This window comes from Ammodytes marinus (genome assembly GCF_949987685.1).
Source record: "Ammodytes marinus genome assembly, chromosome: 2".
NCBI classification, from domain to species: domain Eukaryota; kingdom Metazoa; phylum Chordata; class Actinopteri; order Uranoscopiformes; family Ammodytidae; genus Ammodytes; species Ammodytes marinus.
In genome coordinates this window covers 33,762,607-33,788,977 of record NC_137231.1, presented here as the reverse complement: position 1 = coordinate 33,788,977, position 26,371 = coordinate 33,762,607, and the positions used below count along the sequence as shown (strand labels likewise).

Sequence of the window (26,371 nt, the reverse complement as noted above, 5' to 3'; positions counted from 1 at the left end):
TATTTCTGGTTTCTCATCTCCCACCTCACCTCTTCTTGACCTTCTTACATCTTTACTCCCACCTCACTCTCTCTCTCCCCCTCTCTCTCTTTTTCCCTCTCTCTCTCTCTCTCTCCCTCTCTTTCCCCCTCTCCCTCACGCTCTCTCTCTCCCCTCTCCCTCTCTCTCTCCCTCTCTCTCTCACTCTCTTTCTCTCCCTCCCCCTCCCACCTTCCCACCCCCTCTCTCTCTCCCCTCTCTCCCACCCCTCTCTCTCCCCTTCTCTGTGTCTCTCTCCCTCTCTCTCTCTCTCCCCTCTCTCCCCCCTCTCCCACCCCTCTCTGTCTCCCTCCCTCTCTCTCTCCCTCCCTCTCTCTCCCTCTACAGGCTGTTGATGGAGAGCCTTTCGAATGTCAGCCGGGACAGTGGTCATCGCAGGAGGAATTCTGGCTGCAGTCATCTTACTGACCATCGTCGCTGTACTGTGTTTATGTAGGTTGCAGGTATGAATGTTTACGACGACAGCAAAGATACATCGTTTGTGTTTTATTAACCGTTTTGCTTTGATCCCGGAAGTTCCAATCTGTCAATATCCTTCCAACTTTATCGCAGTCTTAGTCTGGTTTACCGTTTGTAGTTATTTGGAATAAAACCCACCGGTTTTGTCGAAATACTCGTCAGCTTCTTATTCATGGCTGTACCTCAGTGTGTAGTGCTACTGCTAGTAGTTTGGTCTATGCTGTGCGAGACTACAGCACTCTTGAATCGTGAGTTTATTCTCGATAGTTAGACTTTATACATGATTGAAAAAAAGGATCCTCCGTGTCTCTTATACTCTTCCGTACCCTTCGTCAGCTGTCTGAAATGACTATCAACAAAAAATGACATAAATAGTTCCATACGATAAAAATACATATTACAAGTGTAATCTAAAAGTGTGTTTTGAGTTAATTCTTAATATTTTGACTCTGCTCTTGAAGTGCATAACAGCCCTAATAATATTCCACCATATATCTCATTGTCTTTCGTTCTCTACAGTGTTATGACATGAGACTGTTTCAGAAATATTCAGAAATAAGTTCCTCGTAGCTATTTTAAAGTGCATAACTGTTTCTCTCCCATGTCCCTAACCCTCTCCTCCTCGTGTGTTCTCTCCAGTATTACTGCTGTAAGAGGGAGGAGTCTGAGAAGGGGTCGGAGGAGGAACCGGAGTTCACCATGTGTCCGCCCGGCCCACTGGCTCTGTCCGCTCCCCCGTCCCCTCCCACGCCCGAGCACTTCGGCAACGACTCGGACTCGTACCAGCCCGCCTTCCTCACCGAAGCTAACGGGCCAGCTAGCTACGGGCAAGCTAGCTACTCTCCCACGCCGCCGCAGCAGCGCAGGTGCCAGCGGTCTCACGCCTTCTGCCCGTCCTGCGCTCGCTGCTCGCTGCCGTTCTACCTGCAGCACCCCGAGAGGCTGTGCAACGGCGGGCGCGGGGGCGGGGCATACAGGACTGTACAGCAGGACATGGAGCTGCCCGTGGACCTCGCCAGTTTCTACCAGAAGCTCAACCTGATCCGCTCCGTCACCATGAGGGAGGTGGTGACACATAGTGTGAGCACCGACGTTTAAGGGCAAAATAAACAGCGCCGCCCTGCTGGCCTGGAGGAAAAGCTGGATCAGTTTTGCCTCTGTACTGTACTGAACGCAAACGATTAAATTAACATGTTATTTAAGGAAGTTTAACACTTGCCGTGTTTGGTTACGGAAAACAAACTCTTTGGAATCAAACTCTGGTTGGTTTCCACCTTTGCTGCGGTTTGTTTGTTCAGGTGAGAACACAGCAATCGTACTCGGCACCAGAAGTGGACCAAACAAGCGTACCAAGAGACCTAGTTGAAGAGGAGGTCTCGGTACGCTTCCAAACCAACTCTGGTGTGGTCCGTTTGTGGTGAGAATGGGAGCGGACTGAATCTAACCCAACTGCAGGAAGCACTGAGTATTTTGGATTTAACGAGCTCCCGTAGCCAGCTGCTACACTATGCGTTATGGGATGAGGAAGACAATCTACTACCTGTAGTTGATTTCTGTTTTCCCGCATGGAAATTCTGAACAATTGTACATCAGTCCAGGAACTACGTTATTGCTCTGCCTGCTGCATTTTGGTTCTTCACCAACTGATTCAGACCAGAGGAAACGATAGGTGTCAAAGAACCTGATAAAAAACAAAACATTGGATCATTCTCACATCTGATGGGAACCAAGGAATCGAACTACAAGCGGACTATTACGTGTGAAAGCGCCCTTAAGTGTTGCTCTGTGGCTAATGTTTTAAAACTGTGCCATCCTGATAAACTACAACGCTAAAGGGAATGATGTAACATGTCTCCTGGCAGCCATATTGGAGGTCTACAGCGTTTCTGAACATGAACATTTGTTTCTCATGGACTTGAACAGACTTTTGTCAGTTGTGTCTTGAACAAAAATCCTTTTCGTCACCAATAGTTTTTAAAATGTGTTTGTTTGCTAGTTAGCTTGGTTAAGTTAGCAAACCAATAAACAAATATGAAAACATAAAGAAGAGCATTAACAATGTTGAGCTCTTATTAGTACATTGAACACAGATTTTTTTTTGTGAACCACACAATATGCAAAACATGGAGGTAAACAAATCTTGATAAAGCCCAGTACAAATATTATGTTTGATGAAAAAAAAGGATCTGCTGATTTTAATTAATGAGAAATCTTTATATTAGTGAAGTAATTTTAAAGATTAACCTTTTCAATTAGACTTAGCCAACTACACTGCTGGTTTTGGTTTTTTTAATGTGATTTGTTTGCTAGAAGAAAAGATCCTTTGGGCTTTAAATAAAACAGTGTTTTGTGAGAATAAATCAAGCTAAAGATGAGACTGTTTCCTGAGCATTAGACTTCAGTCACTGACTTAACAGACAAAGATCTTTTTTAGTTTTTAGAAAATTCCTTGTTTGTGCACAACCAGATCCCCAACACTCCAGTACTGTTCAGTATATGTAAACTTTTACAGTGTACCTATAATACCACTATACTGTGAGTCATTTATACAGTGGAAAAAATATACAAATGGATGTTCACAAGGACAGATTAGTTTTTGTAAGTGTAGCTAAAACAGTTTTATTTCTTTCACTCCTTTGACACCTCATAAGAGTCAACTATTAATCTTTAAATAAATGTTTTATAGTTTTTTTTCTATCTGTTTAGTCTGTGGCCCTGTCTTCCATTTTGTTCTTAAGCTCAAAAATAAGTGAACATACTTTTTTTTTCTCCATTTTGTATCAAATCCATTTGAAATACTTTTATCATCCAGAACTGGCCACAACATTATCTCTTTTTTTTAAAAGATAGAATAAGAATAATACGTCTTTTCATACATGGAGTCTGTTTGTGTTCACTCTGGTAGATTTGTCCGCACACACAGTTTTGTTTCTTTGCTTGTATTTGTTTAAAGCCGGTAATACAGTCAATATGTTGCAGTGTCTGAATCTATGTTTGCTGAAAAAAAACTAAACTGAATTTTAAAAGGGCTTTTCTGAAGCATTCAACGATTCTATGACGGTTATTTTGTGGAAGACATTTCTTAACAATCATGAGACGTCCCACTGTTGAAGATGTTTTACTGTAGGCCGAAGTTTAGGTAATATTTGAAGAGGTATTTAGCATTTTAAGCATAAACTGACATTTCAACAACAAAAAACAATTACAGATTTTAGCATTTCTTAATTTAAGCTGGGGTATGTGATTTCTGATTGGTCAAAATTAACATGAGCTGTACACTTTCACCAATCAGAGCGAGGCTCCGATTATCTGTTCTTATTGGCTGTTGGGACTGTCCATTCACTTTTGCACGACTTTGTTGGTGTAGAGCGTGTCAGGGAGGGACCAAAGAGAACAAGTGGAACGGTTGAGGTATTTGGATTCAAATCTCTATCCCAACTGCCATTTTCTCCACAAATCCTCCACCCCAGCTTTAATGATAAAACAGTAGAAGAATGTGAATATTTGGTATTTTTCAAACTTCACTTCACATCAGTATAGAAAACAGCCCTTCTCCAGGAGCTGCATGTAAATATTTCCTTCATCAAAAATTCAATGGAAAAATATTAACACTGTAAGATGGCGATGACATGTATGATGAAATAGACCAATGCTATGAAAAAAAAACAATAAAAAGGACATAACTGTGTATTCTCGTACAGATCCATTCAGAAAATGTTTGTCATGTTTGATTCCTCACTTCACTTAGTTTATTTTTCATAAAAGCATGTTAAAGGAATACTTCATCCATTCGGAACCGGCATTCTATCATTATAAAATCGCTATTATAATATAATGAATGAGGTTTTTCTTCCCTCAGTCTTCCCTTGGCCAAGCTGTCCTTTTATTCCTAACCCTACATTTTTACTGAAGTGATGTCACATTAGTAAAATGTAGGGTTAGACAGTGATGCCATAAAACACTCTTTCTGCCTTTTCTCAGGCTAGGATGAACCGATTTCTAAAAAGTTTGCACATTTATACTACATAGGATCTCAGAGTTCAATACACCTTCATATTCCCATGGGTGAAGTAGGTCTTTAAGCCTCAGGTGTCAGCAACACATTGTGATCTTACCCTGACCATTGGATGGAAGTGCAGAACCTACAAAGCCCTAAAACACCTTTGTTTAGATGCACAGATGTTTGTCAGGGTCACTGCACAGTTGTGATAAGACAAAAAATAGTTGCTAAGCCTTGGACATGAATACATTGATGGTATTGTGGGGGATAAAGCTGTAGAAGTTACATTTTAATTAGCAAAAGTTTCAGAGGAAAAATGACTGGAGAATCACTTTTATTATCAGATATCAGGCCAGTTTCGCAGACATGGATTAAGTCTATATATCTGGACTAAATTGTACTGTCAATGGACAATCTCCATTCTAAATTCTATTCAGTCCAGGACTAGGCTTAATCCATCTCTGTGAAACTGGCCCACCGTCTTTTATTTTAGTCTGTTTTTGTAAACGTTTGCATTTGTTTCCTGTTTCAATCTGCTTCAGTAGTTGAAGTGTTTCTATTAGTCGATGAGGTTTGATGCTGTTACACTCACCAGCAGGGGGCGTCAGCTGTCAAACTGTCATCTACTGTGTGTGAAAGTGACCCCAACCCTTCATTTACACAGTTAAATAAAATGATGCAAAAGTGTTTGGTATAGTGTGTATGTGTGTGTGTGTGTGTTGGTATTACGCATGTTGTGGGGACATTTTTCTGTTTACACAGTGATATTGTGGGGACGTACCTACCTTTTGGGGACAAAATGGAAGTCCCCTTAATGCAATTATGATATTTTAGGTTGAAGACTTGCCTTTAGGTGAAGGTAGACTTAGGTTTAGGTTAGGGAAATAGTGGTTATGGTTAGTCTCCAGGAAATTAATGTAAGTCTATGTGATGTCCTCGCAAGTGATGAAAACAAACGTGTGTGTGTGTGTGTGTGTGTGTGATGCCTTCTCAGTAGCAGAGCAGAGGGAGTTAACTGTGGAGTGGGTTGTGAAGTTAATTCAATCAGACAGGTGAACTTGTTTGGATGAGAAGTAGCCTCAGGTCACTGGAGAAGGACACACAGATTATGATAAGTGTATTTGGTATAACACCTTTTCAAGACATCTCAGTGTTTTTCCTGCATGCAAAAGCGTTGATGTACCACCACATTTTACGCATCATATATTTCAGTCAACACCTCGACTGAAAGCGTAGAGAATGAGATTTTTCACACTCCTGAATCACTGGACTGATTTTAAACAACCTGGACACTAAGATTATGTAACAGGAATAGATATTTTATTTAATTTTTTAGCTTTTTGCCTAACTCTCTGGTTAGAGAAAAGGCAACAGAAACCGTTCCTGTAACTGTGTATGCACTTTTGAAGAAAAAATGGGCAAAGGTCCCTCATCCAGGTTAGCTTAGCTCAAATACTGGTGGTCAATAGGTAGCATTAGCCTGCCTGGGCTGACACTCAGAAGATAAACTTTACATCATCACTAAATGCTCATGTGTGCTTGTGCGGACTTGTTTATTTACCACATTATGTTGTGCTATTTATTACATTTTTCTTTTTTTAATCAATTATAAACAGTGAGGTAGATTTTTTCCTCTTAAGATTTTTAAATTTTTTTTCTATAATTTTTTATTTTTTTTGTGATTTTCATTATTACATTTTTTTCTCCCTGACCTTTCTCCTTTTTTACATTTCCCGTATAAATATATCTGTTCATATAAAAACAACACAGAAGCAGTTTTGTTCATTTGAACCGTTATTTAATTGAAATACAAGTCAGTACCATTAGCTTTTCAGTTTATTATCAACAGTACACAATAAGTTTTGTACAAAGAGGTATCAGTTATATAAAAAACACAGTACGCAATAGTTGAAAATTAAACATACATGTACACGTCTGAATACATACTTCAAGTGTCAGGGATCTTAATTTTTTTTTCTGTGTTTGTATGAACTCTCTCCTCCTCCGTCACACACTCTCACACACTAACACACACACACAGAGCAGAGCTGGCATCAGACCCCGATGAAAAACCAGCGTCACGATACATGGAAATGTGCTATGACTAATAAATATGCTTCCATATCCTGCAGGCGAAAAAAAAAAAAACGGCAAGCGCCGCCAAAACGGAAAAATAAACATGTTTACTTCCACGTCAGACCCACCGAACTGAAAACACAATTAAATAATATTTCATAAACAGTATCTGTATTAAATATCCTAGTCATGCAGTATAATCTGTTGAGAAATAATTTAATGAAATCTTCATTGAAGCGATGAATGGAGGTCTGTAAAAAAAAGTGTTGGCTCCAACTTTTAAGATTTTCTACCAGTACTGAAAAATTCCACTGAATAATCGATAATGGCTGATAAAAAAAGAGATACATACCCTGCGTTCCGAATCGCATACTCTTTATTTTTTCTATTCTACACACTACATCCGACGATAAAAAGAATCTAGTTAGGATGCAGTAGGCATACTATTGGGACATACTTTTACTCTTTTATTTCATCATAACATTGCGCCTCTTGGTTTTATATCTGTCGCATCCCTGTTTGTTTTCATATGGAGGCTTCGTCGATGTGACAACACTTCACGTGCGCACCGGATTGTAGGTCAGAATCGCCCAAATAGGATGCAGTTTTCAACACTAACAATCTTGGCTGGATGAAGTAGGACATCCGGGTACTTCTAACCATCCTAAATCTGGCCACAAGAATCGGGACATCCTAAATCTTTTTTCTACATACTATATAGTAAAAAGTATGGGATTCGGAACGCAGGGTTAATGTGTCTTTTCTTTCTGTTTATGATGTGAGCTTGGTATGAAGGAGCGACAGAAGGTTCAAAAGGTCTTCAGATAATACTGGAGAAGGTTTTTTTGGACATAAAAAAATGGAAATTACACATTTTCTTGCCTCAACCCTTTGATGCACAACATGGTTCAAGTGAAATATTGAGTTAAAAGTTTTGAGAAAGTAAGTTGACATTTGGTGACAGTAATTGAAATATGGAGATAGTATTAAAATATTGATAAAAAAAACATGAAATATTGATACAGTATCTCAATATAATGACTTAAATTTTTTCTTCCCAGTGGCGGAAACCGGCTTCCATAACTTACCAATTAATTTCTAAAAGTTAATTATTTCCCCAACACACTGTTTTTTGTCTGATACCAACATGACCACATTTAATTAACGATATTTTAAACCGTCCTGCTGACATGTAAATTGAAGTTCTTGGAGGAATCTCTGCTCTTCATCTTCACAGTAACTGTAGTACCGCGTGCCTTTTCCTCATGCTCTAGTTAAAGGCACAGTGTGTAAAGGGAATTTTTTCAGAACAGACCTGGATAATAAGAAGTATTATAGAATAAATAACTAAATACATCTTCACCTCATCACTTGATATTGTGGAAAGACTTGAGGCAGTGGTGGATGATGCCATCTTTAGTAACTATAGCTTCTTGTCCTTGAAAGCTACCGTAGCTTCTGTAAATTCCCCTAAAGGGAGGGGTTAGGAAGGGAGTGTTTACATCTACAATCTCACCTCTAGATGACGTCAAAGTACATATTATTACACACTGCACCTTTAAGATTCGGGGAAGGAGAGAGAGAGAGAGAGAGAGAGAGAGAGAGAGAGAGAGAGAGAGAGAGAGGTGTAGTTGTCAAGGACTAGGATATGGGTCGTATGGCGCGGCAGGAGTGGCAGCAGGCTTTGCTGTAGTACCAGTGGCTACACAGGTTGACCTTCAGAGCCAGCAGGCAGTTGGTGGAGGGACGATCCTGGCAGCTCTCATCTGAGACACACAGAAAAAACATTCGATTTGATTTGATTGAAATTTATTTTGAACATGTAAAAGAAAAAAACTGAAAATATCATACAAAAAATAATGATGTTACACAAAATAGAAAGCACAATTAGAGACATGAATAAAAAATCCTTGATAATTGTAACAACATGTTGGAAAAGGAGTGGGAAGAAGTTTACACTTATTTAAACCCCTTCTCCGTAACTCATTATAATTAAGCTTCCTTAGACATAATAATTATTAACTAAGGAAGCTTTATTATAAACATGGATGTTAGAAATGTCGAAACGATTTCAATCTATTTTTTATCTGGCCAAGGGTTTTGGTCGCTGGCTTTGAAGAATACTGACCCTTTAAATGGCATGTTGCTAGAAATGGTGGTCCCCTTTGTATACCTGTTTACAGAGCCTCTGCTGTGTATTAACGCCAGGTATTTTTTCAGCGTACGAGATAGCTACTGATTTTGAAAAAAAGTTAATTTGACAACAAGTGCTCTAGAATTGCTAAATCCAACTTTAATTAAACAAATGATTGCGAATTACAGTGGAAATTGAGATATATATATTTATTTTTTACACAAACAAGGACATTAACGCACCAGGGTTCTTTTAAACCAACTAAACGCTGCAAGTGTGAAAGCGGCCTTAGATGAATTTGTAGATTTTGTTTAATTCCCCAGATCCCCCTGAGGTGTTACCTGGCGGCTCGGTGGGGCAGGGCTGCAGGGTGCAGGTCTGTTTGGACACCGGTTTGGTGAGCGGGTCGCAGCCTCGGACCAGCTCTCTGCCCTGGTAACACTTCACATCCCTCATCCTCACTCCCACACCACACGTCTTAGTGCACTGAGGACGCACAACACAGAAAAAGCTGAAAAAATCACCATCACCAGTGCAGTAACTCTACATTTTGGGATTAGACGCTATGCAGATGACTATCTCATTTATCTCTGTGAGTTTGTGATACTATATAGAACTCTGCCTATGTTTCCATCAACTTTCATAAATTATCGGAACTTTCCTAAAAAGATCATCATGTGAATAAAGCCAGTGATCGTTTTAAAGTGAATAAAAACCTGTGCGAATCATAAAACATCCAAGCTAGAACATTTGCGAACAAATGTTAAACCATGTAAATTGCAAAAAAAAACTGAAATTGCCGTTCTAACAGTATTAACCTGTAGGGGTAGTGGAGAAGTATGTGTACTGTGTGGATGTTACCTCAGACCAGGGGGTGGTGTACCACTTGAAGCAAAAATCACCATCACCAGTGCACTCACTTTAAATGTTGGGATTATACACTATGCAGACGACTCTCTGATTTATGTTTACGAGTTTGTGATGCTATATCGAACTCTGCCTAGGTTTCCATCCATTTCAATGTTATTATGTGAAGTTCTCTGAAACATTTATGTCAATAAAGCCAGAGAAAGTGATTATAAACCAGTGTGTAATGACGTCACATGCTGTTTTGTAATAAAAATTCAGATAGTGAATACAATTCAGACATTTCAAGTCCTTCTCATTCATTTTCACACTGAATCTCACAACATTCAAACAAATATTTGCAAAAAAAAATGTTGTATGGTGATGTGTGTCCCAAGAAATGAAGCCTCTGTTGTTTTAATAAATACTAGGGGTGTAAGAGCAGTGTGTCATACTGTATGGAATGTAAAGCCCTCTTTGCTTTAAAACAGTATATTAAGTCTCATTTTCTCTTCATGTGTACTGTGCGGACCAATGGAAATAAATCAGGATTTTTTGTGTTATCCCTGACTATGTGTTTTATGAAACAGAGTGCTGTACATATTTTTCTATATCAAATGGTAAAAAAATAAATAAAAATCAATCAATCAAACCTCACCTCAGACCAGGGTGTGGTGTACCACTTGAAGCAGGGCCTCTCAAAGCAGGTGTTTTCCTCCTCTGGCTTCTCGCTGCCTCCACACGAGTCCTCCTCAAACTCCTGGAACTTCCCTCCTGAGATACCGGCGCACAGGATGATCCTCCGCTTCACACCGCGGCCGCACGTCGTGTTACACTGCGCACGCACACACACACACACACACATCTCTGTAAAGCACTTTGAGCTACCCTTCAGTATGAAAAGCACGATACAAATACAAATGTATTTAATTTGATTTGATATCTTGATGTGTACAGTGTGAAGGGGGCCTCACCCTCTCCCAGTCTTGGCTGAGCCAGTGTGGAGCGCAGTCTCTCTCCCCACAGGGATGGATGGCCAGCGGTTTGTCCTCCACTGAACATTGGTTTTCTGGAACAACTCGACCCTCCGGAGCCTTACAGTACACGTGACGCAGCATCTTCCCCTGGCCGCACGACCCCGAGCACTGCAACACAACCAGGGACGATGGTCAACCTCACACACTGGGTGATTCAGAATTATTATTTTCTTTCGGCCAAGTTTTGTCACGAAGCTAAGAGTCAAATGCTGTTTGTCACTTGAAGTCAGATAAAGCAAAATCCCAAAATCCCAGGCAAAACTAACAGAACTAAAAACTGCTACTTCTCATCAGCTGTCAGACTGCTCACAAAATACCCATCCATATCTCATACTGCATAGTCCCTACTGCTAAAAGTAGACCCACCTACATTTCGTTGTATTGTAACCTCTTACTGTGCAACGACAATAAAGTGAATCTAATCTAATCTAATCTAATCTAATAAAGTCGCCTCATTTCATTTTAAGTAAGAAGGAAGAAAGTTGATACATGACACATTACATTTAAAATATCCAAATACTTGTTTGTTTTATATCAATGAATAAAGTGTCATCGATGGTCAAATACTGAATGATTCAGATTATTTTATTTTTTTGGCCAAGTTTTGTCACAAAGTTAAACGAGTAAAACTATGTTTGTCACATGAAGTCAGATAGGGTCAGTGGTAATTTAGGGCTGGAGGCAGAAGTATAACGGCCTCCACACACATCCTACCTCTACTGCGAGTCTACTGCGCGTCTGACTTTTTTTCACCGAACGTGTAATCAACCTAGAGCGGCCACACATCCAACCTGTGCGGCGCTGCAGACGCCCGTCGGAGGCACGTCTGCAGCGACGCTCCCCTTTACCTCAGGAGGCTCGCCTATTTTTTTCTGAGAGCCGCGCGTCTCTCTTGGGTCTCTCTGCTTTAACTGATAGAGAAATACTCTGCTGAGAGTCATATTGACTTCATACCGGCAGCTTTCGCTGTAGTTTCACCATTTCCTGGTGTGTCCCTTTCAAAATAAAACTTCCAACAAGTGAAAATGTGGCAAAAAAAAAAAAAAAGGCAATGGGGCGCACGGATTACTGTACAGACTCAATATTAGACTCAATATAAATCATGTGCATCATAAATGACATGAAAGAACTTCATTTTTAATGGGAATTATCTCTATAAAGACAGGGCTTTTAGAGGTAGCGCTGCAGTAGCAGCAGCTGCTGAGACGTTCCATGTGTGGCCGAGAAAAGTCCGAGAGGCAGCAGTAAGGTAAGGCGACGCGCTCCAGACGTAGACGCAGGATGTGTGTTGAGGACGTAATAGACAGGCTGAAAAATTGTGGAGGAATAAAACATTATCAAAGGCAAATTCCCACACACTGTCTTACTTGCAAAAATAGGTTTATTCAATGGCAACATTTCCGTACTAGACCACCTTTCTTTTTGATTTACTCTTCCCTCACGGACGCACCTGCCTTAAGTTACAGATGTCTGAAGTATGGAATAAAAGAAAAACGATATGCGTGGAAAAGTAGTGAAAATATTTTTTATGATTTGGAGCAAAACAAATCTTTAGAGTAAAGCCAAACACACTCATACAGGTACAATCCTTCATTTTATTCATTATCAATATCCACCTCATTCACATTAATGACAAAGGCGTACTATTCAAAACAATGATTTATTGTAGGGATTTGATATTGGTGCACAGATGCACATAATAAAATGGAAAAGCAAAGGATGTTAAAAATACAAAAGTACATAGTACATCGGCTCACAGTCTGCCATTTTCTAAATAAATATTACTATTACCACTATAAACATTTGCTGTTGCATGGGGAATAATATTTATCTACTCTGTTATGCGTCCATGTTTGTGCCTGGTTGGACTCCATGGCTGTAAATTAGACCTGTGAGTTTCCAGACTTTGACTTTGAATGGAACATCAGGAACTACATTTGTCTCTATAACACAATAAAAAAAAAACATAAATTCACACTGTGGCGGTTTGGGTTTTATATTTTCCACAGAAGTGAGATAAGTTGGAAGAGAGCAGCTCTTATTTAGTTTAGTTTATGAGACTGCATCTATCTATCTATCTATCTATCTATCTATCTATCTATCTATCTATCTATCTATCTATCTATCTATCTATCTATCTATCTATCTATCTATCTATCTATCTATCTATCTATCTATCTATCTATCTATCTATCTATCTATCTATCTATCTACACTCAACAAAAATATAAACGCAACACTTTTGTTTTTGCTCCCATTTTTCATGAGATGGATTTAAAGATCTAAAATTCATTCCAGATACACAATTGTACCATTTCTCTCAAACATTGTTCACAAATCTGTCTAAATGTGTGATAATGAGCACTTCTGCTTTGCTGAGATAATCCATCCCACCTCACAGGTGTGCCACATCAAGATGCTGATCTGACATCATGATTAGTGCACAGGTGTGCCTTAGACTGTCCACAATAAAAGGCCACTCTGAAATGTGCATTTTTTTGCTTTATTGGGGGTCTGGGGACTCAGAACCAGTCAGTATCTGGTGTGACCACCATTTGCCTAATGCAGTGCAACACATCTTCTTCGCATAGAGTTTATCAGATTGTCAATTGTGGCCTGTGGAATGTTGGTCCACTCCTCTTCAATGGCTGTGCGAAGTTGCTGGAGACGGCTTATGGTGGAGAAATGAACATTCAATGCACGAGCAACAGATCTGGTTGACATTCCTGCTGTCAGCATGCCAATTGCACGCTCCCTCAATGCTTGTGGCATCTGTGGCATTTTGCTGTGACACAAAACTGCACATTTCAGGGTGGCCTTTTATTGTGGACAGTCTAAGGCACACCTGTGCACTAATCATGATGTCAGATCAGCATCTTGATGTGGCACACCTGTGAGGTGGGATGGATTATCTCAGCAAAGCAGAAGTGCTCACTATCACACATTTAGACAGATTTGTGAACAATGTTTGAGAGAAATGGTACAATTGTGTATCTGGAATGAATTTTAGATCATTAAGTCCATCTCATGAAAAATGGGAGCAAAAACAAAAGTCTTGCATTTATATTTTTGTTGAGTGTATCTATCTATCTATCTATCTATCTATCTATCTATCTATCTATCTATCTATCTATCTATCTATCTATCTATCCATCTATCTATCTATCTATCTAATGTATATGCAGAGCGTAAATTCACTCACCGGCCCCCACTCAGACACAGTCCAGAGGCGTTCACATGGCGGCCCCGTGCAGTTCTTCATGTTGGCTGGTTTGCTCATCGGGTCACATGGTCTGGTTTCATCAGAGCAGCGGACGTCACGGCTCACCTGGGCTTTACGGCCACATTTAGCAGGACACTACACAGACAGACAGGTAGGCAGACACACACGCAGGCAGGCAGGCAGGCAGGCAGACAGACAGACAGACAGACAGACAGACAGACAGACAGACAGACAGACAGACAGACAGACAGACAGACAGACAGACAGACAGGCACACACGCACACACACGCACACACGCACACACACACACACACACACACACACAGGGGATTAAATAATGGAACAAACGAGACACACAGAGAGACACATTTAAACTTATTATCAAGAAATAGATTAACACGTACAGTTGCATTAAAGTTTGATGTCTTACGATGAAGCAGATGCAGAAGCCCACTGGTTTGTATAGAAAATTGTCAGACTTTGTGCTATAATATATTAATATACGCTAGTTGCTGCTGCTAATAAAGTTTGCTGTGGCTTTGAGTCCCTTGAAATGCACTATATTAATGGTTGGATTTCGATTTGGACAGGGATTTCAGAGGGAGGGAAGGATCAGTTAGCGGTACATTTCATTCATTTTTTCATAAAAAAGAAAAAAAAATTAGAAAATAAAGAACCCTGCTGGCTCAAATCATATCAAGGTTGTTTTCAGTGTCTGGTGAGTGTCTCTGGAGAATGCATCAGTGACCATAGCAGACATCTGCTGTTTCTGAGAGAGAGAGATATGTCTGATCTCTGAACGATGGACGAGGTTTATATTCAAAATAAAACAAAAATCCAAATAGACTGACGATCATAAAAAATGCCAAAAGGTTATTTGAAGAGAGAAAACGAGAAACAATATGTTGCTCACTCCAAAATATTCTAGGTTGTTACATTATAGGCAAAAACGTATTAAGTTTTGGGGGCGTCCTTCGCTCAGTTGGTAGGGCGTCCCCCCCATGGGCCTCGGCCAGCAGCGGACCCGGGTTCGATTCCAGCCCGCGGTCGTTCTCTGCATGTCACTCCCCTCTCTGCCCCATTTCAACTCTGTCTCTACACTATCAATAAAGCATAAAAATGCCAAAAAAAATAAAAAAAACGTATTAGGTTTTTACGCCCAGCATTTTGTTAAATTATCTATCTGTTATATTATTAAATTATCCTAAATCTTTTTTTGGCATACTAAATAGTAGGGAAGTATGGGGATTAGACCGCAGGGACCGTCCTCCTACCTCTGTCCACTCTGCCACCTCCCACTGTGGGCCACAGGCGGGGCTCTTGCAGGGCCGTCTCTCCATGGGCCTCTCCAGGTCTGCCATGGTGCAGAGGTCACTGTACAGGTGACACTCGTATTATTAGAATATCATGGAAAATTAATTGGAATTGAGGCAATAATTCATTCAAAAGGGGGCCCAAACCAAGTACTGAGTATATATGGATGATTATACTTTATAGAGGGCCGACATTTCTGTATTTAAAATCGCTTTTTTTATAGATTTTTATGTAATATTAAAATGTTCTGAGATTTGGAATGTGGGGTTTTCATAAGCTATTAGCTATAATAATCAAAATGATAACAAATAAAGGCTTGAGATATCTCACTTTGCATGTGATGAGTCTATATAATATTTTAGTTTCACCTTTTATGTTGAATTACTGAAATAAATGAACTTTTGCACAATATTTTAATTTTTCGAGTTTCACCTGTAGACGGAGCTGTCCAGGCCGGGGGACAGCATCTTCCAACAGCGCACCTGACGGAACTGGAAACCTTCTCCACAAGTCCTGGAACACTCACTCCAACTGCTGGCTTCCCACCTGAGAGACCACGTAAGCAGTAGTAGAAAACTTTATTTTCCCCGTTGGGCAGTTGGGTTTGCGGCACAGTCGCACTTCATGACATGACATCAGAACCATGACACAAACAGATAGTCCATACATCAGACACCGACAGACATAACATGAAGAACATACATTACACACTACAATGCACTATACACCTTTGGACATGACCAGGCCAGCTGGACATCTAGCTTATTTTGACTGATTTAAGGCTATTATGGCTTGTGGTACAAAAGAGAATTTGGATCTGTTCTTGGTCGTAAGGGTTAGGCAGAAACGACGAGCAGATAGCAGTAGTTTAAAATGGGATGCCAGGGGTAAGTAAGTCCCAATATCATTAGTTCTATACCGTTAGACTTTAAAGGTGGAGCCAGTGATTCTGGAGAACGCTTGTCAATTACATTTTTTTTTGAAAATCAGTGAATATCTTCTCACTCCGCTATCTGTACATGCTAAAAAGTGGTGTTATAGCTACCCACACTAGGCTCTGTAAACGGGTATGTAAACAAAGGGGCCCACCGTAGCTATAGCAACATGACTGTTTACTGAGCCTTTAGGTTGTGTATCAATTGACAGGCAGCGGATCATGAGGAGATATTTGTGTTTTAGACAAAAAGCATTCTCCAGAATTTGCTTACTATTTTGCCTATTATATTATGTGTTGTACCTGGGCTGACAGTCCCTCCCAATACAGAAGTCATGGACGGGCTCCGGTCGGGTCAGGGCGTCACAGTACATGTCGTGCACCTCGATGCCGTCGTAACGGATACACGTGACGAAGGACTTTGCGATTCCTGGACGTGAACAAGAAACAGTAAGACCAAAAAAATCACTTTAGGGTGTAAAAAGGACCTTAATAAAACAGCCCTTGGATCTTCTTTGTGTGTGTGTGTGTGTGTGTGTGTGTGTGTGTGTGTGTGTGTGTGTGTGTGTGTGTACCTATAGAGCAGGTCATGCTGCAGGGTTCCTGGGAGGAAAGTTTCCAACGGTACATGTCAGCAGGACTCATCTTCAGGTTCTTTTGGTTGATCCTTTGATTCCCCCTGTCAACACACACACACACACACACACACACACACACACACACACAGACACACACACACAGACACACACACACACACACACACACACACACACACACACACACACACACACACACATTTAATATAAGGGACAAACATTAGATCAAAACGCGGGCCTAGATTTATACATTTTCAGTGAAATACTGTTTTTAAGGACATTTAAGGATACCCAGCCGAACACACTCACACACACACACACACACACACACACACACACACACACACACACACACCACACACACACACACACACACACACACACACTAAAACACACACACTAAAACACACACACTAAAACACACACAGTGAGACCTTCCTTCTCAGTGTGACAGCTGATTCACAGCCCCGCATCCCGGCAGTCAGACACACTTTGTTTTTTCATCACATCACATAAAAGTCATGTGCACATTCTTGTCATAACACCGGCCGTTTCCCTGTGCCTGCGCCAGACGTTTTATTTGAGTTATACCTCGCCGGCACATCTCCAACTAAGCCAGACTTGATTCCTGCACATTATTTTCTCCCCAGAGGTCAATACAGTCTGACAGCACACTCCTCTTCCCTCCCTTTTTCTTTGCATCATATCTTTCACTCTTTTCTTTTGCGAATACTTTGAATTATTTGTTTCTAAGTGTGTGTGGCTCTGCTCTGCTCAGCTCGTTTCCTGTCTCTCAGAGGAAAGGGCGTGGCGCGCTGTGTTTTATAGCTGCAGAGCCGGTGAAGCCTTTTTGGACTGTTTTTGGAACTCAGCATGAATTATAAATATGATGAATGCAAAACAAACCTCTACCTTTCTAGCCTGTATATTTAACTGTCTACCTGCCTTAGCCTGCTGTGTGTATATTTACCCTTCCACTTGCTTTACTGCCTGCCTTCCTGTCTGCCTGCCTGCCTGCCTGCCTGCCTGTCTGTCTGTCTGTCTGTCTGTCTGTCTGTCTGTCTGTCTCTGTCTGTCTGTCTGTCTGTCTGCCTGCCTGCCTGCCTGCCTGCCTGCCTGTCTGTCTGTCTGTCTGTCTGTCTGTCTGTCTGTCCGTCCGTCTGCATGTCTAATCTACTTTACAGTCTGTATATCTCCTCGACCTTGTACTTTACAACCTGTCTGTCTCACTCTTCTATTGCTTTTCAGTTAACCTGTCTGCCCTAGCTGTCAGTACCTCTGCAGTGCTGTACCTGTCTCGCTGATTTACTGCCTTTCCGTCTGCCTGTCTACCTGTTTTATTGACTGTAAGTCCGCCTATCTGTAAATCTACCTTTCAGCGCTGTCTGATGGGCTAACTGCTCTCGACTCCTACACGTCAGTCTACTTTTACTTAGTATTTAAGTTTTTTTTTGCATTGGCCTTTAAACCTGCAGTGTGTAGAATCTTGGGTTTTATTTCCTAGCAGATTTTGTAGAAAGTAATTATAATATCCATAAGTACATTTAATTTAGTGCATAATAGCTGAATTTTGAATATTAATTTTTTCCTTTAGAAAGGGTCTCATATATGTCCATATTTCTGCATATCTTGGACCAAGGCCTTGTGCCGCCATCTTGAAAGTGTCATAGTTGGAATGTCATCAGGTGCATTGTTTAGAAATTAGAATTGTTCTTGTCCTTGAAGGCCACTGTAGCTTCTGTTATTATTCAAAAGGGGTGGGGTTACCCAGGGAGCGTTGCATTCTAGAACTTTGTAGAACTTTCTTGATGATGTCATATTACACACGGCACCTTTAACAAAAGTTGAGACTTTGACACTCCCTACCTTTTTTCTCATGTGTCTTATATGTTATTTTGTATTGTATCTTGTTCAGCACTTTGGTCAACTGATGTCGTTTTTAAATGTGCTATAGAAATAAATTTTATTTTGACTTAAACTGTCTCACTGCTTGATCTGCCATCTGGCTAACTGTCTGTCTGTCTGTCTGTCTGTCTGTCTGTCTGTCTGTCTGTCTGTCTGTATCAGATTTTTATTCATCCCACTTCCCATACTCCAGTTTCTTTCCAGAATTTCTCAATGATCGAACTAGCGACCTCATGGTTATCGGTTGGCCCTTCTTTCCCCAATGCAATTTCATACTGAGCAAAGATTGGAAGACTTTGCAGATGTTCTTTTGGATATTCTAAATCTTGTTGAAGTGTGTCCGTCTCACTGCCACTCCCTTTAGGCAGCAGCAGAGCCAGGGGATTGAGGGTGTATGAAGGTTGAGGCCCCAATGGTGTGAACCCAACCTGATAACAATCAGTCCAGACTTAATCCAGCCTGTGAACTCAAACCTGAATGAAGGGGCGTTCCGTGCCGTAGTGTATAGACCGCGTACCATATTGGCTCCGGCCTTCGTTGCAGTGGTCGTGGGTTCGGACCCGACCCGTGGACCTTTATTGCAGGTCATCCCCCCTCTCTCTCTGTCTCCCCATTTTACACACTATCTATCACATTTTCAAACTGTCAATAAAAGGTTAAAATACCTACAATTTTTTTTTATCTTAAAAAAAAAATACACATTTGAAAGTTGTTTTTCTTTGTGCTTGTTTTCTGTCTTCATTACCTGGTTCTGTTGGCGCGACTGGAGTTCTTCCCGCCCGTCTGCAGAGTCTTGTTCTGGTAGGTATTGTCGGCGCTGTCGTTGCGTTTGCGTCCCAGAGTAAACTCCAGCGTGTCATTGAAGCCAAAGGGCGCGTCTGGCTCCAGGTTTAGCAGGTCCACGTCCCCCTGTCCCCCCTCTGACGAGAACAGGCTGTCCCCCTCCGTCAGCAGCTGGTTGGTGGAGATGTTGATGAGCAGTTCGTCTGGGTTGAGTCGGCCGTCCAGCAGAACGCTCCAGATGAGGTTTGGGGAGTCCGGTCCCGTGTCCAGGGGCCCAGCAGCGGCGGCCGGGAGGGCAGTGCTTGTGTGGCTACTGCTGTTCCCTTCTGATGGAATAAAGAGGAAAAAACACATAAATACAGTCTGTAAAGTATCTTTTTATCATGTTTGGCATTTGGATGAAATTTCACATCCAGCCTGGACTGGAAGACTTTTTACAGCTATTGTAAAGTCTGTCCGTCGGGTTGTCTGTCTGTCTGGACAAATCTCGAATCTGACTCACAGATGAACCGAATAGCATTTTGAGGTGAATGGTTGAAGGTCACTGCGACCTCGTACAGTGAGGTCTCAGTGACCTTGTACCATATTGTATCTTCTTAGGAGCTTTACCTTCTTTAAAGCATTGACTACCAACACTGGACTTTCACTGTTTGACTATTGTATTCCTCACGGCGGTAGTTGTACTTAATGTGTGTGATTAATAAGTAGGTTTGTGCTTCTTAACTTTAAAGATAGTATAATTATTATATAAATAATGAATAATAATAATTATGACTAAGTAAGCTTAATTCAAATGAGTTACGGAGAAGGGGTGGGTTTAAATAAGTGTACACTTCTTCCCACTCCTTTTCGAACATGTTACAATTATGAAGGATTTTGTCATCCATGTCTCTAATTGTGCTTTCTATTTTGTGTAACATCATTATTTTCTGTATGATATTTTCAGTTTTTTCTTTTACATGTTTGAAATAAATTTCAAATCAAATCAAATCAAATCAAATCAAAAGATGAGACAACTGAAAAGGAAATCAAGGACATGAAACTGTTAAATCAGTGTGTGTTCAGTATCTGGTCCGTAGTATATATGACGTCAGCCTGTGTATAGAAAGTGTATTGCGAGCCTTTCAAAGCCACCGTCTCTCCATCTCATCTCCTCTCACCCGCCAAAGCGATGGTGTAATGGGCTGGACGGTCAGCTGAGTGAAGCTGAGAGCACTGAAGGCCATTACCGACCATGTTTGGGGGGCAGCCATTTTTAAAAGGAGGAAAAACACCACGAAAGTCTGAATTTTTCATCAAACCGCTGATCCTCTTTGTGTGTCTGTACCATGAATAATACAGAACTCCAATGGGCCATCTCTCTCTCGCGGTCACACACACACACACACACGCAAGCACACACAAGCACACACACACACACACACACAAACACACACACACACACACATATATTGAGTAAAAAAAAAAAGCACTGAATGGAAGATCGGGAGTAAAATCTGACCTAAATTTCTTTCATCAGCCAATGGACATCTGAGTGCATGGGGGCTCTAACCACTACACCAGAGCGCCCCCCCCCCCCCCCCCCCCCCATTTGAGGATAATTTCTTGACCGGGCATAATGGCTTCCTTCACTTAAATTTGTACGGATTAAACAAACACAATGCATCATTAAGTCAGATTGTTCTTTCATGGTGATATTTCATACTCATACAACACAAACATACTTGAAAGTGGCTATGAGGGACTTTCAGTTTGTGGTAATTCTAGCGCCCCCTTTGGACAAAAAGCGGTATTGTTTATTACTACGCCAGCTGTTGTTCCCGGACAAAGGTATTAAGAAATACAATATAAAAATAGCATTCTTTGCACTGATGGTCTAGTTTGCTGTTACGTGTAATTCATGATCATCGGAGGAACAATTAGACCATTCCAAAAAATCTTAAAAGTTCCTCGTAGTTACTTTAAAACAGTCCCTATACCTGAGAATTTTGGTGCAGCTGCTGCGTCTTGTTCACAGTCTATGGCGGCTGTCTCTTCATACACCTCGTTGGTCTCTTGGCCCTTCTGCCCCTCTCCCCCTCCTGGGACTAGCTGGCTCTCTGGGGCTGCTGCCTGGTGGTACACACTGCTGTTTGGGGCCTGGACACCCCCCACCTAGTGGCAGTAAGCGGCAGGAAATATTTAATTTTGGTCCGTAACCACAAAGCAAAGTACATATATCGATCAATTAAAAAAAAACAATTGTCCAAAAGGTTTAGGATGGTTCATTATGCCTTGTAACCCTTTGAACATTTCATATAATATATCAAAACAAGAATAGTTGCAACAACAAAAAAAAAATTTCTCAAAACAGGAAACAGTAGTTTGTTAAACAAAGACAAACAATAATAGAAAAAAATAAAGAAAAGAAAAAGTTCCATAAAAGATTGACTAAAGTTTAGATAAATATATATATATATATATATATATTATAAATTCACCTCCACAGACGCCTCCCCGGCCGAGGTGTCTGCCCCGGTGTAGACGGGCGGGGCAGGGACAGGGGGCAGCGAGTCTCTGAGGACCGTGTAGTCGAATGTGATGTAGGGCGTTCTACCGTTCTGGTTCCACACCTGAGTAAGTAAGTCAAAGTCAAAGTCAAAATTATTTCTATAGCACATTTAAAAACAACATCAGTTGACCAAAGTGCTGAACAAGATACAATACAAAACAACATATAAGATACATGAGAAAAAAGTTAGGAGTGTCAAAGTCTCAACTTGTGTTAAAGGCCAATGCAACAAAAGTGAGTCTTCAGCAACGTATTAAACTGTTCAACTTTACATACATTTTTATTTATGTAGCACTTTTAAAACAGACCGTTACCCAAAGTGCTTTCACACATATTTAAATGAGTGTGAACAGTAAAATAATACAAAAACAATAAAAAACTAATTAGGGGAGAGTGGCCTGAGTTGTGCCACTTTTTACTCAAAGTTGACAGTAAAGTCTCCAACTCAAATATGTACATATATTTCAGGGTGTTGTGCATCCCTGGCAACAATAACTTTGGATCTGAAATCAACTGTTTAAGAAATATAGCTTTCGGAAAAAAAGTTGTCTTGTGGCACAACTTGCCCCCTGTGTGGTGTAAGTTGTGTCACAAGAGAGAATACCATGGGGTAAATTGTGCCATTGATATATATCTCATAAACTGTAATGCAAGACAAATCCATTAGACAATCACTAATTTAAGGCTTATTTAAAGTTAATAAAGTAAATGTTTTACAAAGATTGAAGGACAATTTTCTTAAACAAGGCCTAGCAGATCTAGGTGGTTTGCCTGCAAAGCTCACAATGACAAAGTCACCATCATCATGTTTCTGGCCATCTGAACTCTCATCAGTGGTGTCGTTAAGTGGAATTGAGATGTCACTCTCTTCTGAGCTACTGTAGACAATCACTTTCTTTTGGTGTCTGCATTCCACTTTAGATCTTAGACATTTGGCTGAGACTCTTAAAAAGTAGATGATGCATAGGCCTTCGTTTTGGGCATTTCTGATGCATCACTGGGGCTGAGCTGCTATAAGATCACTGCTTTCATAACACACAAGAATCATTTTGCCAGAATATATTCTGAATAATCTCTGTTATTTTTTTTGTTGCTTTAAGTGTGTGTCTCCTCGGCTGCCTCTTGACTCAGCAGTTTTAATAAGCGCGACCTTTATAAAGTCTAAGATTTGAGAACAGAAGCCTGAAGCTTAAATTATTTCATTTGCAAACAAAGACTTCCAAGGACAAAACAAAAAAATACAAACCCTGCGTTCCAAATCACATGCTCTTTCTTTTTACTACACCACATACTAAAGTACAGAAGAGTTTTAGGGCCACAGGAGAGAAAATAAATCAGATTAGGAAGATTCTTTTATTTTTATTATGTCGATTAATGTCAAGAATAAAGAGGAATACTTGGAGTTAGTGGGGCAACTATGTATTTTCAGGGGGCGCCCTTAGCTCAGTTGGTAGGGCGTCCCCCCCATGGGCCTCGGCCAGCAGCGGACCCGGGTTCGATTCCAGCCCGTGGTCGTTCTCTGCATGTCACTCCCCTCCGTGCCCCATTTCAACTCTGTCTCTACACTATCAATAAAGCATAAAAATGCCAAAAAAAATATCTTAAACTATGTATTTTCAGCATACTACACTTGACGTGCATGTATTGGGACATCCTAAAACTTTTTCTGGCATACTAAATAGTAAGTATGGGTATTGGAACGCAGGGAAAGTTTCTATAATATTTAGTTGAATATTTAGGAGGTGGTTTGATCAATCCATGCATGTGCACATTTTACTTTAGAGGTTACAGATCACAGTATTAGGGTATGAAATAATCTTTGGGTATTTTACTCATAATAGATATTCGCCAAAGGTTCCTGGCCAGAATCAAACCAGTGGCCTTGTTGTGGGTTGCTGTGCTCTCTACATGTGCATTGTTAGAACATGCACACTCTTTATCAGACAGTGAGCTCTATTATGTAGAAGCAACTTTAAGTGTTGATGAAAAGTTCCAGAAAGGGTGAAGTGTACCAAAACAATGTGGCGCTCTTGTGGTGTATTGGTAAGAGCATTTATAACAGAGGACCCAGGTTCGACTTCAGCCCGGGCCGCTCCTTCATATCATTCCCCGTCTCTCTCCCCATTTCAACTGTGTCACTCTTATATTGTCAGATAAAGTTGAAAACCAAAACATTATAATAAGGGAACCAGGCACTTGATAAGTTAAATGTATTATTAATAGATATTCGCCAAAGGTCCCTGGCCAGATTCAAACCAGTGGCATTGTTGTGAGTAGCTGTGTTCACTACATGTGCATTGATGTAACATGCAGACCCTATCCAAAATGATCTCTCTGATAATAAAGCAACGGGTGTGTGTGCAGGACGAGTGCAGACGATAGTGGTGGAAGGGAGAAGTGTGTACCAGAATATTGATGGCCTGGTCGATGGGGCCCTTGGCGACTATGTATTCGATCCCGGTCTCGTACACGTCCATGGGCCGGCGGTACTTGAAGACGGCGCCCGCTGCGTGGAAGTTCTGAGGACTGTCCACTTTGTAGGCTCCGTTAAAGAAGAAGTTCCCCGCCTGGTCCGTCACAGCTTTGGGGAGAAAAACATGAACAGAAGAAAAATCTGATACGTCCATAGACTCACTGGAAATAACAAGCTTTAACTTTTAGCTTTTTTTTTAACCATTAAGTAAAAATGAGAATACATTTTTTTGAATCTTGGATTATGATTTATATATGAACAAAAACAAAAATTCTAAAAAAAATTAAAAATAGTTAATTGCCATAAAACCTATTTTGTGTGAAATCAGGGCACAAATATAAATAGTTACGTGTGTGTGTGTGTGTGTTTGTGTATCATGGTAAGAGGATTTACTCACCTAAAACGTCAGCCGATTTCTTCCTCTCAATGATCTGGATGTCCCACGATCCTTCAGGGATTTGAGTGATGAAAGAGTAACCTTGACGACAGATAATAGACAGTGATCAGTGCCAATGCATGCTTTTTCTTAGGAAGCCTCCCTTTTTATTTCTATCTTGTTCATTTGCCCAAGAAAAATATCCCAATCCTATGACTTTCTTGATATCAGTGTTTGGTGTATATCAGAAAACAGATAAGGAGTATACTTCGAACATCCATTTCTTAAGACAGACGTGTATGAGAAGGATAAGCAGATCCAAAGACGAATGAAGACTCCTGCACACTGTCTAACTTGCAAGAATACTTTATTTGCAACATTTAGGTGTCTTGCTATACCGTTTTTGCTTGATGAAGGTCTAGCACTGACACATTGTTAATAAACTATTATTGAGTCTTCTATTCAGTCTTTTTTATTTTAATTTCATTTTATTTAAACTTTATTTATACTGTAGAGATCAATTGAGGGGTGTCCCTCATTTGCAATGATGTCGAGTTAAAATGCAAAGCAAAAACAATACTTACACAATATACAACTGATAGAGAGAAAATAACAAAAAATTAATAAAAAAATAAACCTTGTATTAGAAAACGAAAGTCCCAAATGTTTACAATTATCTCTGTTAATACAAAAAAAGTCCCATTTCTGCTGTTGAAGATTCTTGGTGCTCACCCAGCGTTATGGCCCCTCGTCTGAAGTTACCGGTGACCCTGCTGCAGCTGCTGCCGTCCCCCTGACACACGCCACACTTATCCAACGTGTTGGAGGAAAACAAGACGCCGTCACATCCGATCGGCTAAAAACACAAAGCAGGAAATGGAACCAGAGAGGAGAACATTTATAAAATGAAGTATTTTCAATGGAGATATACGATTTTTTTTCATTAAGGTGACTGAATTGCTATCTATATATCTGTCCGTCCGTCCGTCCGTCCGTCCGTCCGTCTATCCATCTATCTATCTATCTATCTATCTATCTATCTATCTATCTATCTATCTATCTATCTATCTATCTATCTATCTATCTATCTATCTATCTATCTATCTATCTATCTATCTATCTATCTATCTATCTATCTATCTATCTATCTATCTATCTATCTATCTATCCATCCATCCATCCATCCATCCATCCATCCATCCATCCATCCATCCATCCATCCATCCATCCATCCATCCATCCATCCATCCATCCATCCATCCATCCATCCATCCATCCATCCATCCATCCATCCATCTATCCATCTGTCTATCCATCTATCCAGAGTGCTGGTGTGTTTGTGAAAGATGACAGTGTAGTTCACCAGGTTCAAAGTAAATAAAGAATGATGTGGACTCACCTCACACTTACCGTCCACGCAGACCCCGCGGTAGCTGCTGTATTTACAGGACGTCCCGTCTCGAGCGTCGACCATCAGCTGTCTCTGGCCGTCCGTCGTGGTGCAGTGCAGGTCACACGGGTTACTGGAGATGTGCACGTAGTCGTCTGCAGGGGAACACAGAGTTTAAAGTTCACTGTCAAATACCCAATAACACTGGATATATACTGTAGAAGTAAATATCTA

General features: G+C 40.6%; 2 protein-coding genes across 2 annotated transcripts in view; one reads left to right on the top strand and one right to left on the bottom strand.

Moving 5' to 3' along the window:
* Positions 1–389: 389 nt before the first annotated feature.
* Positions 390–1,596, top strand: fam163b (family with sequence similarity 163 member B; the record flags this gene model as incomplete). Its single annotated transcript, XM_080044741.1, has 2 exons — positions 390–482; positions 1,138–1,596. 2 exons carry the CDS (start codon positions 390–392, stop codon positions 1,594–1,596), a joined length of 552 nt encoding a protein of 183 aa, XP_079900867.1.
* Positions 1,597–6,326: 4,730 nt separating this feature from the next.
* ttc16 (tetratricopeptide repeat domain 16) overlaps positions 6,327–26,371 on the bottom strand; it is a 36,432-nt gene continuing 16,387 nt past the window's right edge. The window contains exons 6-21 of the mRNA XM_080050946.1: positions 26,147–26,292; positions 25,480–25,603; positions 24,769–24,849; positions 24,304–24,479; positions 21,828–21,959; positions 21,327–21,501; positions 19,310–19,673; positions 16,639–16,742; positions 16,367–16,493; positions 15,562–15,675; positions 15,090–15,189; positions 13,794–13,949; positions 10,529–10,699; positions 10,213–10,389; positions 9,050–9,194; positions 6,327–8,340 (exon numbers count right to left, since the gene is read on the bottom strand). Of these exons, the coding sequence (XP_079907072.1) occupies positions 8,216–8,340; positions 9,050–9,194; positions 10,213–10,389; positions 10,529–10,699; positions 13,794–13,949; positions 15,090–15,189; positions 15,562–15,675; positions 16,367–16,493; positions 16,639–16,742; positions 19,310–19,673; positions 21,327–21,501; positions 21,828–21,959; positions 24,304–24,479; positions 24,769–24,849; positions 25,480–25,603; positions 26,147–26,292 (2,417 nt within the window). The 3' untranslated portion in view covers positions 6,327–8,215. The remainder of the gene's footprint in view (positions 8,341–9,049; positions 9,195–10,212; positions 10,390–10,528; positions 10,700–13,793; positions 13,950–15,089; positions 15,190–15,561; positions 15,676–16,366; positions 16,494–16,638; positions 16,743–19,309; positions 19,674–21,326; positions 21,502–21,827; positions 21,960–24,303; positions 24,480–24,768; positions 24,850–25,479; positions 25,604–26,146; positions 26,293–26,371) is intronic.